This window comes from Rhinichthys klamathensis, unplaced genomic scaffold (genome assembly GCF_029890125.1).
Source record: "Rhinichthys klamathensis goyatoka isolate OS25496 unplaced genomic scaffold, OSU_Roscu_1.1 h1tg000309l_1, whole genome shotgun sequence".
Taxonomy (NCBI): Eukaryota; Metazoa; Chordata; class Actinopteri; order Cypriniformes; family Leuciscidae; genus Rhinichthys; species Rhinichthys klamathensis.
In genome coordinates, this window is record NW_026606827.1 from 1,135,552 (window position 1) to 1,150,386 (window position 14,835).

Here is a 14,835-nt window from a genome sequence, read left to right on the forward strand (position 1 = left end):
CAAATCATCCTATGAGGCAGGATAATTAAAACAATGATAGAATCCATAAAAACATTTTTTTGGAAATAAAAAAGGTGACCAATTCTGTTTACTTGATAAGCAAAGTAAATTGTGTTACAATATATTATTGGAGTTAAGTCTTGAATATGAGTGAATTTAATATTGTGTGAATGCTTGCAATATTCATTAATACATTGTACGTGGTGACAAATTTGCTATAATGCTTAAAATGTGCCAACCTGCAGCATTAATGTTACTGTACAGGAGCTGTCTCATATTTAATATTCACCTCAAACACAGTACAGTGCAATCGCCTATTCGTATGAAATAAAAAATAAATAAAAAAACAACAGTATTTTCACATTTATTTACAATTTGAACTGTTGCTGTTGATTCTAATACTTTTTATCTTTATTTTTTGCTTCACAAACGACCATACAAATTATACATATAACTTCACGTCAACGCATAAATTATATAAATGTAGCCCTACAAAATTGTTTTTGTATTAGGCCTACCTGCTTTTCATGGAGAGACGTATTGCGTCATCATCGCACAGCAGTACGAGCGCCTCTGATTGGCTGTTGTTGGCGGTGACCTGGCAACCGAGAGAGGGTTTACAGACGCTTATTATTCTGCAGGATCTTCAGCTACAAACACGCAGAGCGCAGGTCGCGACTTTTTATTGACAGCCAGTGATTGCTTACCGATACTAGCTGCTCTTTATCCATCTTCAGTGGGGATGTCGACGCGAACGTTGCCTCTTCTCTTCATTAATCTGGGTGGAGAAATGCTGTACATCCTGGATCAGCGCCTGCGGGCTCAGAATATCCCAGCAGATAAAGCGAAGAAAGGTAACGTTAGATGGCAGCTAATATGCCAGGGAGTTAATAAAGCAAGTCTGTTCTGGAGTCCCGGGTTATGATGTAAACGTTGTATTTATGATCATCGTTTGTGACCTTTCTATAAGAAAGTAGTTGTTGGATCTTCTGCTATTGCTGTACATAATTAGCCAGTTAGCCTGTTTTTGAATACAGTGATCCCTTCATTTAACTTACATGCAGGAAACATGTCATTTTTGCATTGGTATGCCATCCCTTGTAAAATTTTAATGAAAGGGGGGAAAAACCCATTTTAATTATGCAAATTAAAAGATTGTCCATGGAAACATGCAGTGGTAGTGGCCCCTAAAAATGTGATCGTCATTGCATTAGAAAACAAATATAATGTCACACTTTTCTGACAAAACATTACAAAAGTAATATTGTGTATTAAACTAATAAAATAATATTATTCAATTTACAATAGATATAGGCTACTATAGATATCCATGTTTTTTGCGGCCCGCAAAAATCAAGAATGTTAATCAGAAGTTTTGATAATTGGAGGTAATGACGTATGTTTTAAGTTGATTTATTTATTTATTTTTAAATGCGTTACTTTCTGTTGCATGCAACACTGTCGCTCAATTACATTTGCTCAACAACAGCTTATGCCAGTGTCATGGTTTCCTGTCTAATTTATGTTCCTGTATCAGGGTTTCCTCTCATTTTGCATTCTTAAATATTAATAATGAAATTTGTAGTTGTTTTCCGACATTGCCTTTGGTATCAAAATGTGCCACAGAGGTCACAAAACAGTGTGAATAAGTTGCTTGTTGCTTGCATGTGATGTATAGGCCTATATACACAATAAATGTAGCCGATGCCGTACCTGGTACTTAGTTAACTTCCTTAGAGGATAATTTTAAATATGTCCTTTTGATTTGCAATCTTTGTAGCCACTGTAGCAGATTGGCTAGAGGAGGACAGAAAAAGAGGTATTGTTAACATTCTGCTTGCTTTGCTGCTGGCCATAGAGCAAAGTAGTGCCGGCTCTTATAGGCACTTGCTGTGTAGCGGGAGATGGGTTTTTTGTGCTACTTTAAAGGGTTAGTTCACCCAAAAAATGAAAATTATCCCGTACTTAACTCACCCTCAAGCCATCCTAGCTTTATAATGGGATTGAATGGTTCCTTCGATTTTGAAGGCCCATAAAAGCCCATATCCAAATTTTATTTAATTTATAAAGCACATTTAAAAGTGCTGTAGGGCCTACATGAAAGAAAAAACACAAAAAGCTAAAATGGATAGAAAAATTAAAATTAAAATGCAGAAAAAGAAACGCAGTAGAATTACAAAGAATTGAAAGCACAAGAGAAAAGATGACTTTTAAGCAAAATCCAGCTAATGTAGAAGCAGTTCTGACATGTAGTGGCAGGTTATTCCACAATTTAGGGCCAACCACTGCAAAAGCTCGATCACCTCTGCATTGTAAGCGAGATCGAGGGACAGACAGAAGATGTTGATCTCTTGACCTAAGTGATCTGGATGGATTGTGAGTGACAAAGTCAGAGAGATATTTAGGGGCTTGATTACAACGAGCTTTGTAGGTGAAAGTTAAGATTTTAAAGTCAATTCGATATCGAACTGGCAGCCAGTGTAGAGAGCACAGAATTGGGGTTATATATGATCATGTTTACGGCTACCGGTGAGCAAACGGGCAGCCGCATTTTGGACCATTTGAATACGAGAAATTGCAGTGAGAGGAAGCCTGACATATAGTGACTAAATAAAAAGCGAGAGGGAAGAATATCTTGGGGAGAGAAGGTGGACTTTAATTTCAAAGTTATTTCCCTGCATGTCTGGAGGGAAACTATGGAAGCTTATGTGCAGCAATATTCAATTTGAAATGTAATATGCAAAATGATAATTAAATATGTAAAATGACAATGCAATATGTAAAATGGCAATGCATTTCTGTATTTAAATTTACATTTTCCATTACATTTGTGCAACGTTTGGTGCAAAATGAAAATGATAATTCAATTATATAATTTACATTTGCCATTTCATACATATGTTTTAATATGTAAATTGAATACACATTTTAACGCTTTATAAGTTGCGAAATTAAAATGAAAATTTATTAAAGAAATTTTTAGATCTGTTTAAAATGTTCAAGCAAAAACTGTAGCAAAATGATCATTTAAATGTTATTTTTCTTAATTGCATTTACACTCTCAGTTAAGACACTTGCGATTGCATTTTCATTAAATGTCCCGCAATGAATGTAGCAAAATTCAATGTGCAAATTGAAAATGCATTCCGAGCCGATCACGCCCCTGCCCCGCCCCCTCCCTCCCGCTCGCTCTTGTCAATCACTGCGTCAAGGCGGGGCTCGGCAACATTTTGAGGTGTTGGAAGGAAACATGGCGGCGGCAGAGCTGATACGAGCGTAAATTTACTGGCAGATGAAGGGAAGCGTGAACAGAGAAATTGTAGTGTTTCCGAGGATTATTACGCGTTTGCAGGTGATACCAGTGCATTGTTGGACCGTGTGGGAGAATGTTCTGCCTTATCAGTATCACCCGTTTGATGTCAACATTATGCTGCGCTGTTGTTGTCTGATGCAGGACTCTGTTAATGATTGTTTCGTTTTGTATTAAATATTCTCATTGTCTGATACACATATGCTTAACTTTATTCTTATTACTATTAACTATAATTACCCAATAATGTTGGAGATCCTACAGGTTTTCTTTACAAATGCACCTACTCTGAGATCACAGAATATGATGGGTCAAATTCAGCTCTTCCAAAAAATTTGACCGCTCTTTATTTCTTCATAACTGACTGTAATGTTCAATAAAGTGTCTCATGTGATGTTTAACCATCTCCCTTTTCTATTTTATAAAGCATATTGATCAGATATTTATAAATACTGTATATAGGGTCATCACGGAATCTGACGGGTTTTGATGCCATCGTCTATAATTGGTCTAATATTTTAAAAACCGAAGCCGCACAACCGGCACAAACGAACGAGACTATTTTATTTGGAGGATGTGGGGGGCTGGGTGACCTCAGAATGACCTATAAATATTCTTTAAATATCTTAAAAATCGAAGCAGAACAAACAATAAAGCAAAGTAACAGCACAAATGAAGTAAAAACGATTGAGCCAATTTTGCCGACGTTTTGCATTGGGTGGGGGCGGGGCCAACTTCACACAGTGATTGACAAGAGCGAGCGGGAGGGAGGGAGGGGGCGGGGCAGGGGCAGGGGCGTGATCGGCTCGGAATGCATTTTCAATTTGCACATTGAATTTTGCTACATTCATTGCGGGACATTTAATGAAAATGCAATCGCAAGTGTCTTAACTGTGAATGTAAATGCAATTAAGAAAAATAACATTTAAATGATCATTTTGCTACAGTTTTTGCTTGAACATTTTAAACAGATCTAATAATTTCTTTAATACATTTTAATTTTGCAACTTATAAAGCGTTAAAATATGTATTCAATTTACATATTAAAACATATGTATGAAATGGCAAATGTAAATTATATAATTGAATTATCATTTTCATTTTTCACCAAACGTTGCACAAATGTAATGGAAAATGTTAATTTAAATACAGAAATGCATTTCCATTTTACATATTGCATTGTCATTTTACATATTACATTTCAAATTGAATATTGCTACACATAAGCTTCCATAGTAAACCAGCTCGATCATAAAAGTAATCCAAGGGACTCCGGGGGGTTAAAAAAGGCCTTCTGAAGCGAAGCTATACATTTTTGTAAGAAAAAATATTATAAACTATAATCACTGGCTTCCGGTAACGGCTGTACGCCAGTCTAGTTCCGGTGGAAGAGTGAACTCTGACCCGACGTTGGATGTAGGAGTAGCATAAGCTTAGTTATGAGTAGACGCTGGGCAACAAACTCAAGCTTTTCCGACATTTCTCTTTAAAAAATCTTGTTTTAGACTTCTAATACCTGACTGGTGTTTTGTTTACAAAATAAAAATGTACAACACATCTATCGAAAGCTTGAAATTTCTATTTTTAAATGAACCGATTCAAATGGAATACAAATATTCTCAGATTATGTTATGAAACGTGCAAATAGATGCAGACTGCTGTTTTTTCACGACACATTCATAATCATTACTTTTGACGGTGCGCTGTGGCAAGCTTTACGCATGCGCTTGAGCACTGATTAGGCTATAGCCTATATAGGCAATTAAAGGCTCATTATTATGATTTTTCTTATTAATATACACGTGCGATTAGTCGACTATTCGCTTAAATGAACGACTAATAGTTGACTAGAAAAATCTTTAGTCGAGGGCAGCCCTAATCCTCTGCGTTCGTCAATACGTCATGCATTGCGTCAGATTTCGCTCTTCCGCCGGAACTAGACTCGCGTACTGCCATTACCGGAAGCCAGTAATTATAGTTTAAAAAACTATAAATATGGATTTTTTTTTTTTACAAAAACACATCGCTTCGCTTCAGAAGGCCTTTACATTTAACATACACATCATGAGACTCAACCAAGCCTTTATCAACCTCCTGGAGCTGTATGGATTACTTTTATGATGGATGGATGTGCTTTTTGGAGCTTCAAAAACTGAGGTATCATTCACTCCCATTATATATATATAAAGGCTCTTGAAATACCCAGGATCTTTTTTTTAATATAACTCCTATTGTGTTTGGCTGAAAGACGAAAGGCATGTACCTAGGATGGCTTGAATGTGAGTAAATTATGGGATCATTTTCATTTTTGGGTGAACTAACCCTTTAATTGTAATTTCATATTTTGAATGTTTTCGCGTGAGAAATATACTATTGTAGAATAAGAACCCCAAAGATTCAGGAAGCTTATACAGTTATTTTTAGTACTGAGATATAAATGAAATCCTCCATTTGACAGTATCTGTTTCTAGCATTGGTGTTTTCCTCAGTCAACATGTAATGACAGTTTCCAGCTCGCTTCTCTGTGAAAACATCTGCCAATTTTGATTTATATTATTTTTGTTGATCTATCTTTCTTGGCAAAACGGCTTTCTACAGTACAGAGTCAGACTGCATTGTGTTGGCTTTGTGGTCAGCTTCATGTTTGCACAGAATTGCTTTTGACTCACTGCAACTCTGTCTTTGTGTTGTGGTAGTTATGAATGATATCATTACCACCATGTTCAATAAGAAGTTCCTGGAGGAGCTGTTCAAGCCACAAGAGCTGTACTCCAAGAAGGCCCTCAGGACGGTGTTTGACCGACTGGCTCATGCCTCCATCATGAGACTCAACCAAGCTAGTATGGACAAGGTGAAAACTAAAGTCAAGGATACATTGTCCTTTTCTTGAATTCTGATAACAGATTGTTTGCTTTATTTTTATTGGTGTTGCATATTTTCCTAGTGAGAACTTTCTACAAAACTCTCTGTATTCTCAGTAAACCAATCAGCTCTTATGAACTTTTTTTTTTTTTTTTTAGTTTTGAAATTCAGATAGTTCTCACTGGAATTATTTTATGTTGATCTTTGCTTTGAAATTCTCTTTCATATTTAATGATTTTCTAATTTATATATAAATATCACTACATTTTATTAAGGATAATAGTGATAAATGGCTCCCTCTGGTGAGTAATATGCTGAAATATGTAATGGCTCCTTTGTTGTGCTTTTTCCCATGCACAGCTCTATGACTTGATGACCATGGCGTTCAAGTATCAAGTCCTGCTGTGTCCTCGGCCTAAAGACATCCTCCTTGTGTCCTTCAACCATATGGATGCCATCAGGGACTTTGTGAAAGACACTCCCAGCATCCTCAGCCAAGTGGATGAAACAAACAAACAACTCGTTGAGGTAATTGCGTTACTGCTCAGAATTATACATTTTAAGATTGTTTTCAATTATTAAATGTAATAAGTATTTTTTTCATTGTTAATATCGGTTAATTTAATATTAATATTATTTATTATTATAATTTAATATTATAATACATTTTCCATTGTTTTGTATATAATAATAATATATTATATTTTTATTTAATATGAAAGTTTCTTATTATGCTTATTATTATTATTGGGCAATTATTTTGCTATCATTGTCAGCTCCACTCTGATTTTGGCTTTGAAATGTTTTATTCTCTTGCTTGTAATGTTTAGATATATACCCCTTTATCTGGTGGAGAGTTTCAACTAATTAGACAAACACTCCTCATCTTCTTTCAAGATATGCATATAAGAGTAAGTCTTTTATTTTATTTTGATTTATGTACATGAATACAGAATACTCCGGGAAACCCAATCTGAGAATTTACCAATAATATTGGTCATGTTTATGAAGGTGCATAATATTCAAATAATAATAGTCAAAATATATTTTAAACATATATGAACTTGTTTTTTAGGTATCAATTTTCCTGAAAGACAAGGTACAGAACTCCAATGGACGATTCGTCCTCCCCACATCAGGCCCTGTTCCGTATGGGACGCACGCCCCAGGACTCATGAGGTTAGCTTCATAGGATAACATCCATAGCAAAAAAATAAATAAAATAATTCCTGTATTGACATGACCAAGGCATTAAAAGGCTGAGAACGGCAGGATTTGATTTGGTTTAAACATTATAAATAAATAGCCTCTAAATTTATAACTGAAGTTGTGCTTATCTGAAGTTTTGTGAAATCACCTCTGTCATTTCGAGCCGACAGAGTCTGATGGTGAGGGTTTATAGTTAATTGCATTAACTTAACAAGAGACTTGGACATATAAGAGAGCTATTCTAAGTATAGCAGGTTCTGTGTTTAGACTGTGACTGAAAGCAGTTATTCTAATAGCGCTTAGGGGTAGCTGACATATAGCATGTCTGTGAACTATTTTTATCAACAGCAAGATTTAGCTTAAAATTTTTATGAATTTATAATATGACCAGGTGTTGACACTGATCACCATTTGTTTTAGGCACGATTTTTACTTGTGTCATCTGTGGTGGGAGAAATTTATTTGTAACGTTTTATATATATATGTGTGTGTGTATATGTTAGTGCTATCAAATTGATTAATTTATTTATATTTATATATATATATATTATGTTAGATGTGATTAATCGTGATTAATTGATTTGACAACACCAATTTATATTGCATCACGTCTTTCAATTAATATAAGGTCATAAAATGGCATGAATAAAATATTTCTTTAAATTTTCTAAAATAATTAGATCATTTATAATAAGAAATGCTGTTTAAAATTATTTTAGATTTATTTTATTATTTATCAATAATTTTTTCATGACTGTGTTTGATTCCCAGGATGTTTAGCTGTAGTGGTGAGGAGGTGAGAAGGATGCAGTTCCGCGATGGGGGCAACTACAACACCGCTCTCCGTGAGGGATCTTTTGAAATGTATGGTGATCGAGTCATCAAACTGGGCACAAACATGTGAGCATCAACCACTTTCTAATAATACTCCTGCTAATATTCAAAAGTGGAATCATATGACTCACACCTTCTGTGGATCTTCAGATACAGGGGTGTAATTCATCCGTGTTAAGTTTTATCTGCAGCAAAGCGTTATCTCTAATTGATTTGTGAATAATTTAGCTGTAAACCGGTGACAAGTAGCCTATCACTGGCACATCAGCTGTACAATTGTCCTATTTTTACTTTCAGGTACAGTGTGAGCCGTCCTGTTGAAACACACATGTCTGGAACCTCAAAAAACTCCTCACAACACACCAAGGTAAGATAAAAAAAAATTACTTTCTTAGTACTCTTTTAAAGTGCCCCTATTAAGCTATTTTAAAGGTTCCTAATTTAGTTTTTGAGGCCTCCTGTAATAGGTTTACATGCATCCAAGGTCAAAAAAACGTTTTTTTCTCATAATATACATTGCATCATCACCTTTGTTCTCACAGTGCCTGAAACAGTTCAGTCTCTCTTAACCTCACCTTTCTGAGAGCCTGCTCTGATTGGTCAGGTAGCCCAGTCTGTTGTGATTGGTCTACCCTTTACAGCACATGTCGGAAATGAACCCTTACCATATCTGAATTTCAGCTCCGGAGGCTTCCTTAGTGCTTGATACACAGTGATACTTTCCTTTTCTATTCTATAGACCTTATGCACCAGAGAAACGAGGGCGCCGCCATCTTTAGAATATTGTTTTTGAACTTCCGTTTTTGCGGTCGCTCTTTATATTTCTACGGCATCGCTGTCCAGGAGTAATAAGCTGGTGAAGTTGATTTACTTATTGTAGAGTTAACGAAAGTTATCATGAGCATTGTAATGTTTATGATAAGCATTGTAAAGCATATGTCTTAACAAATGGACCTTGGGAATTTTTTTAACGAGCCGTTCATTCATAACTACGAAGATCGCTGTGAAAATACAGACCGTAAGTCAAAAGACAATGAGCTCAGCGCTGAAAAGGGGCGTGGCTACATAAGGTCTATACTATACCATTTGTTTTGTTTTTCTGATTTAAAAAAAAAAAAAACTTGTTCTGTGCTAGACTAGACTAACTGAGACTTGTTACAGCACTTATATACTGTTGCCCTCTTGCTGGTCTGATTACTTCTAATGTTTTTAGTAATCAAAATCGCTTGGGATAAAAGCGTCTGCTAAATGATTCAATGTAAATGTAACCAAACTCTTCCAGTCTCAGCTACAACAACAGTGTTTGAGGGTCAAAGTAGACATTGTCCGCGGGCAGCCAATGAAGATCCTAGGCGGCATTATTAAAATTAGTTACAAACCTATGTAGGTTTGTGCAGGCAAGTAAGACTGGAATTACTGACGAATTGTTTCAGGCAGTTCAGAATCGATTCTTTCTTTTGGGAGACAATAGCACCATTTATTTGTGTACTTTGATCTTTGAAACTTTGCAGACCTTTTACATTCACAAACAGCTATGTTACACACTACATGAAAGGTTATATCAGTACAAGCATAATAGGGGCACTTTAAATAACCTAGTTGACATGATAATTCGCATCCTCTTCATATACTCAAATCTTATTAAAATATTTTAGAATGTTGGTTCATTAAATACATCATGAAAACTAATGGAAAAACAATTTTCAGAAAAATGTGTAATGTAATTAGCATGCATATTTGACTGAATTCATACAATCCTGAAGGTCAACACAACTCCGAATCCTTTGGCAAAAGAAGAGTTGAACCTGCTTGCTAGACTAATGGGAGGTCTGGAGGTGCAGAATCCAGCCGGCACTGACTCTGGCTTCCGTGTTAACCTCTTCGCCACTGACGAGGAGGAAGAGTGAGTTTTTATTTGAGTTATAGTCTAAATTGAATTTGACTAGACCGTCACAAATAGATTTAAAGATGCATCTCAATGAAACATGTCTAGGAGGTCGTATTTCACCCCAAAATAAAAACGAAATCATGCCATTAGTGTAATATGTCTAGACATTTTACTTGCTTTCAATTATATATATTTTCAATAATGTTTCTCATTAGACCCTCTTTATTGGAATATATATTGTTTGGGGTCAGTACATTTTTATTAAAGAAATGTATACTTTTTTTTCTGCAAGGTTACATCAAATTGGTCAAATGTGAAAGTGAAGAAGATTTATAAATAATTTTCATAAATGATTTCTATTTCAAGTAAATTAAAGTAAACTTCCCATTCTTCCTATTCAAGAATATCACAAAAATATTAAGCAGCACAAATGTTTTCAACATTGATAATAAGAAGTTTTTCTTGAGCACCAAATATACGATGCAGCAGCATATACGAATGATTTCTGAAGAGTCATGTCACACCGAAGACTGGAATAATGATGCTGAAAATTCCGCTTTGCCAACACAGGAATAAATTATATTTTAAAATGTATTAAAATAATTTAAATTGTAAAAAATAATTCACAGTTTATAAATAATTACTGTTTTTGATCAAATAGATGTAGCCTTGGTGAGCATATACATATGTATAAAAAGTGCAAATAAATGATTGATTACTCTTTATTGTGGGGTAAAATGTGACTCTGCCATGTTCTTGACATGTTTTGTGGTTTCAAACATGAGAGTGCAGCTTGGAATGTCAATGAAATAGATGATGTTGTTTGTTTTTTGCATGAGATTTCATACAAAAATTGAAATACAGATTTTCCCCACAGGGAGGCTTTGATATCAAGACCGGATGAGCTTTCTTATGAAGTTATTAATATCCAGGCAACAAAGGTAATGCTTAATGTTTGTACGCTTGTAAAGTAATACACTTAGGTTGTTCCAGCACAATGCTATGGGATCCTTGGCCTCAGAAAACATTGTAATGCCTGATTACCAGTGATCCACCCACACTGAGACAAAGCTCTCAGCTTGTCTAATTGGTTTTTGAGTCTTAGGTCAACTTTAAACTGCCAAAGTGGACCATGGGAGTAACAATATACCTCTGGCTGGCTCATTTCAGGACAAACAGACCAATGCTGAGCTGGCTAAGATCATGGGAGAGTTCGGAGAGACGGGAGAACCTTCCCCCAGTTCCAGCAGCAAGGGTGATGACCTCCTGGCCATGATGGATGGACTGTGACTTAAACTTGGTGTTCCCTTTGACTGATGAGAGTGACTGAGCAGTAAAACAGGATAAAGTGCTACAATGTTTTACTCAGTCAGCAAAGAGGCCTTTTGTCTGGAGCTACAGTGACAACCATATATATTCACAACAACGGCTAAGCTCGATGAGAAATTCTTTCTTTGAGAATTTCGTGCAATTTTTGTCTCCTGCCACCCACTAAATGCGAGAAATGCAAATAGCAGGTGTAGAAATGTGATATGCGTCTTGCTGTGGGACCATATTTACTTTTCCATATTCGTTCTGTGAAGTTAGTTTGGACCTACTGAGGCGGCACACTCCATGCCATCACATACTTCAGCAAATGGTTTGATATCAGTCTTCACAGTAGGGTCTGCTGGCAGTGTGGGCTTTGATGCCGCAGACACTTCTATGGCATTTAGATCAGTGGACCGAATGAAACGCCTTTCCTAGACTATCTTAGTTGTCTAAGAGGACAATCTGTGCACATGGAATTCATTTAAATTCATTTGATGTGCAACCGAAAGGTGCGGGATATGTATCCACAAAACATGCGCTGCTTAAGACAGGGTAATGGAGGAAACCGAAGTGCACTTGTGGTAAATATTGAGCACAGATCCTAAAACTGGTTTACAGGAAGCCCCAGGACAATTGGTGTATGTTTGTTTTTGCCTTTATTCAAAGGGAACGCAACAAAGTCAGGTATTTCAAGAAATTCAAATAAAATGTCTTAGAGTGTACAATTGTTGCATTATATGTTACATGACAATGTATATGTGAAACCAGCCACCTTCCATGGAAAGAAAGCAATGCAATATGTGTGGTGGATGAAATGGTTTATATTTTTCATAAGCAAAATAGAGCTTATTTATTGAAGTTAATGTACTGTATATGAATGTTCATTTTTGCCTGTTTACTGTTTCATTTTATTGAAATAGATTTGAATGTGAAATAAAGTAGATCTTTTTGCAAATAATGACTGGTCAACATAAAGGTTCCTATTTTATATTGATTGATTGTTTTTGTTTTTTACACAACATATTAATATCAACAAAGCATAAATACCATTTTTTAAGAGACCTAAAAAGTCAAAATAAAAAATCAACAGATCATGAATTAAAAGCTGAAGTCACACAAAATCGAGTATTTTAGGGCTTCTTTGTGAACACTAGATGGCGCAATAGAATAATTCAGCATTGTTGTTGTGACCTAACAGCAGAAAGATCACTTTAGTTATCACAAATATATTTGGAATACCTAGAGAAATTAATAAAAGGAGTTGTCAATTCATTGTTAGCTTGTGCAGTTTAATACACCACAGTTTTAAACATTTTGAACTCCCAGAACAGCATTTTGAATCAGCAGTCTGACAGTGGTTTCATGTGAAAAGAATGTAAAAATTATGAAAAGAAGCTCTGTTGTTGCATTTTCCCCCTTAACTCTGCAAGTGTCTCTCTGGCACATGCTGTTTAAGCACTTGATCTGTTATGACTTTTCCAGACTAGCAATACTGAAAACCCCTGTAATCATTTGAATAGTCGTGGGAGACGTCTCTCTCACCCACACAGTTATGAATGAATCGCTGTCACACTTGTTCCTCCATGGGAAAGAGCTTTTTGATTTTCATTACCTGTGCTTTTTTAAACTCCCACAGCACAAAATATTTTGACATGATGTGACTCTGCACTGCTGCATTTGTGGGACACTGCATCTTCCTGGACATTATTGATATTATATATATTTTTTTAAAACATTCTTTCATTTATTCATTTAAAGGTATAGTTCACCCAAAAATGTGTCATCGCTTACTCACCTTCAAGTTATTCCAAACCTGTTTGAGTTTCTTTCTTCTGCTGAACACAAAAGAAGATATTTTAAAGAATGTCGGTAATCAAACAGTTGATAGCCATTGACTTCCATAGTAGGAAAATAAATACTATGGAAGTCAATGGCTACCATCAACTGTCTGGTTACAAACATTCTTTACAATATCTTCTTTTGTGTTCAGCAGAAGAAAGAATCTCTGGTTTGAAACAACTTGGGGGTGAGTTAAGTGATGACAAAATGTTCATTTTGGGGTGAACTATTCCTTTAAATCATTCCATATATTTGCAAAATATATAAAGCAAATTAAATAAATCTGTATTGAATTAATAAAAAAAACAATTGCTTTCATATTTCAGTGCATTCTAGTCAAACAAATATAAATAAAATAAGACAAATAAGAATCATTTGAAATATTTTTTTAAACAAATAAGAATCATTTGGAGACATCTCAGACCTCAGTATAATTTTTGTGATATAAAAGTGAGTGACTCAAAATGTCTTGTAAATATTGTGAAAATAAAATACATTAATCATATTTTGAGAAACTGGTTGAAGGCTCACACAATATATACATGGTATATATATAATATTAAAGCACAATTAAAATGTGCTTCAGAATGTGTTATTTTGCCGAGTAATATTTTAATAATGACACTTATAACTATATTCTTAACATTTTAAATGTTTTGTTATTCCAGTATTTGACAAGATATGAAGGAAAGTAAAGAACTAGAGGTAATTACGCTAAGTCCAGGCATTAGGTTCATGTCCTTGTGAAATTGTCCTTGCAATCTTTTTCAATACCACTTTTTCTTTATCAGGCATGGGCACTAGTAAAGTATGATTCACAGTTTCCACCCCACACACCGTGGGTTGGCCAATGTTTAGCCACAGGCTTATAAAAGTGTTTCATGTGGTTTAAGGCAAAGGCCATGCTGAGTCAAGACAGGAAGACAGCACAGCCTTAAATCAGTTACTGCCCTTTAAAAACACTCTCTGTTTGACATGCAGCGCTGCACCAACCCACTAAATTGAAACTTAATGTTGTGGGTGCAGCTGTTTAGTTTTGGGGGATCTAAAATTGGATACGATCTCGAGGGTCTTGTGCATGCAAGAAGCCCCCGGAGGTTTGCTGTGCTCATGTGAACAGAGATACATTATTATTTATCTATTAATTTACCCTTTAGTCTTGGGTGAAATTCATGTGCCATAGGGCTCTGATGTCTGAGATACGTCCCACTGCTTTAGCAGTTTCTTAAAGTGACAACATTTCCACTTTTATATTAAACAAAATTACTAGAATGTTCTTTAGCCTACACAAATGCAACATTTTATTTGATTGATTTTCTTTATTTTTTGCAAAATAATGGCATTATATTATGACTCATAACCTTTAAAACCACCTGTCTGCAGTGCATAAAATATGAATAGGCCTCTGACTGAGCATGTTAATATTAATCTAAAATAATTTCTTACATACATAAACTGTCCGTTTTGTAACTTGCTTTGTTCCAGTACTCAAGAATAAATGGGTCTAGTTTGTTAGTATAGGCCTACTGCTTCATACGTGTCTGAGTGAGATCAAATTATTATTTTATTCCAAAGAACTGCA

General features: G+C 35.3%; 1 protein-coding gene across 1 annotated transcript; it reads left to right on the top strand.

Moving 5' to 3' along the window:
- Nucleotides 1-537: 537 nt before the first annotated feature.
- On the top strand, nt 538-12,372 carry oscp1b (organic solute carrier partner 1b). Its single transcript, XM_056270856.1, has 10 exons — nt 538-854; nt 6,007-6,161; nt 6,533-6,700; nt 7,003-7,083; nt 7,248-7,351; nt 8,153-8,281; nt 8,513-8,582; nt 9,979-10,118; nt 10,981-11,044; nt 11,274-12,372. The coding sequence occupies exons 1-10, from the start codon at nt 743-745 to the stop codon at nt 11,391-11,393; spliced, it is 1,143 nt and encodes a 380-aa protein (XP_056126831.1). The 5' UTR covers nt 538-742; the 3' UTR covers nt 11,394-12,372.
- The last annotated feature ends 2,463 nt before the right edge of the window (nt 12,373-14,835 follow it).

What these genes read in the sequence shown, in the direction of transcription:
- oscp1b (XM_056270856.1), top strand. Translation starts at nt 743, where the DNA reads ATGTCGACGCGAACGTTGCCTCTTCTCTTCATTAATCTGGGTGGAGAA. An exon ending in AGCAGATAAAGCGAAGAAAG is followed by an intron (nt 855 to 6,006) that starts GTAACGTTAGAT and finishes GTGTTGTGGTAG; the next exon opens with TTATGAATGATATCATTACC. An exon ending in GCCACTGACGAGGAGGAAGA is followed by an intron (nt 10,119 to 10,980) that starts GTGAGTTTTTAT and finishes TTTTCCCCACAG; the next exon opens with GGAGGCTTTGATATCAAGAC.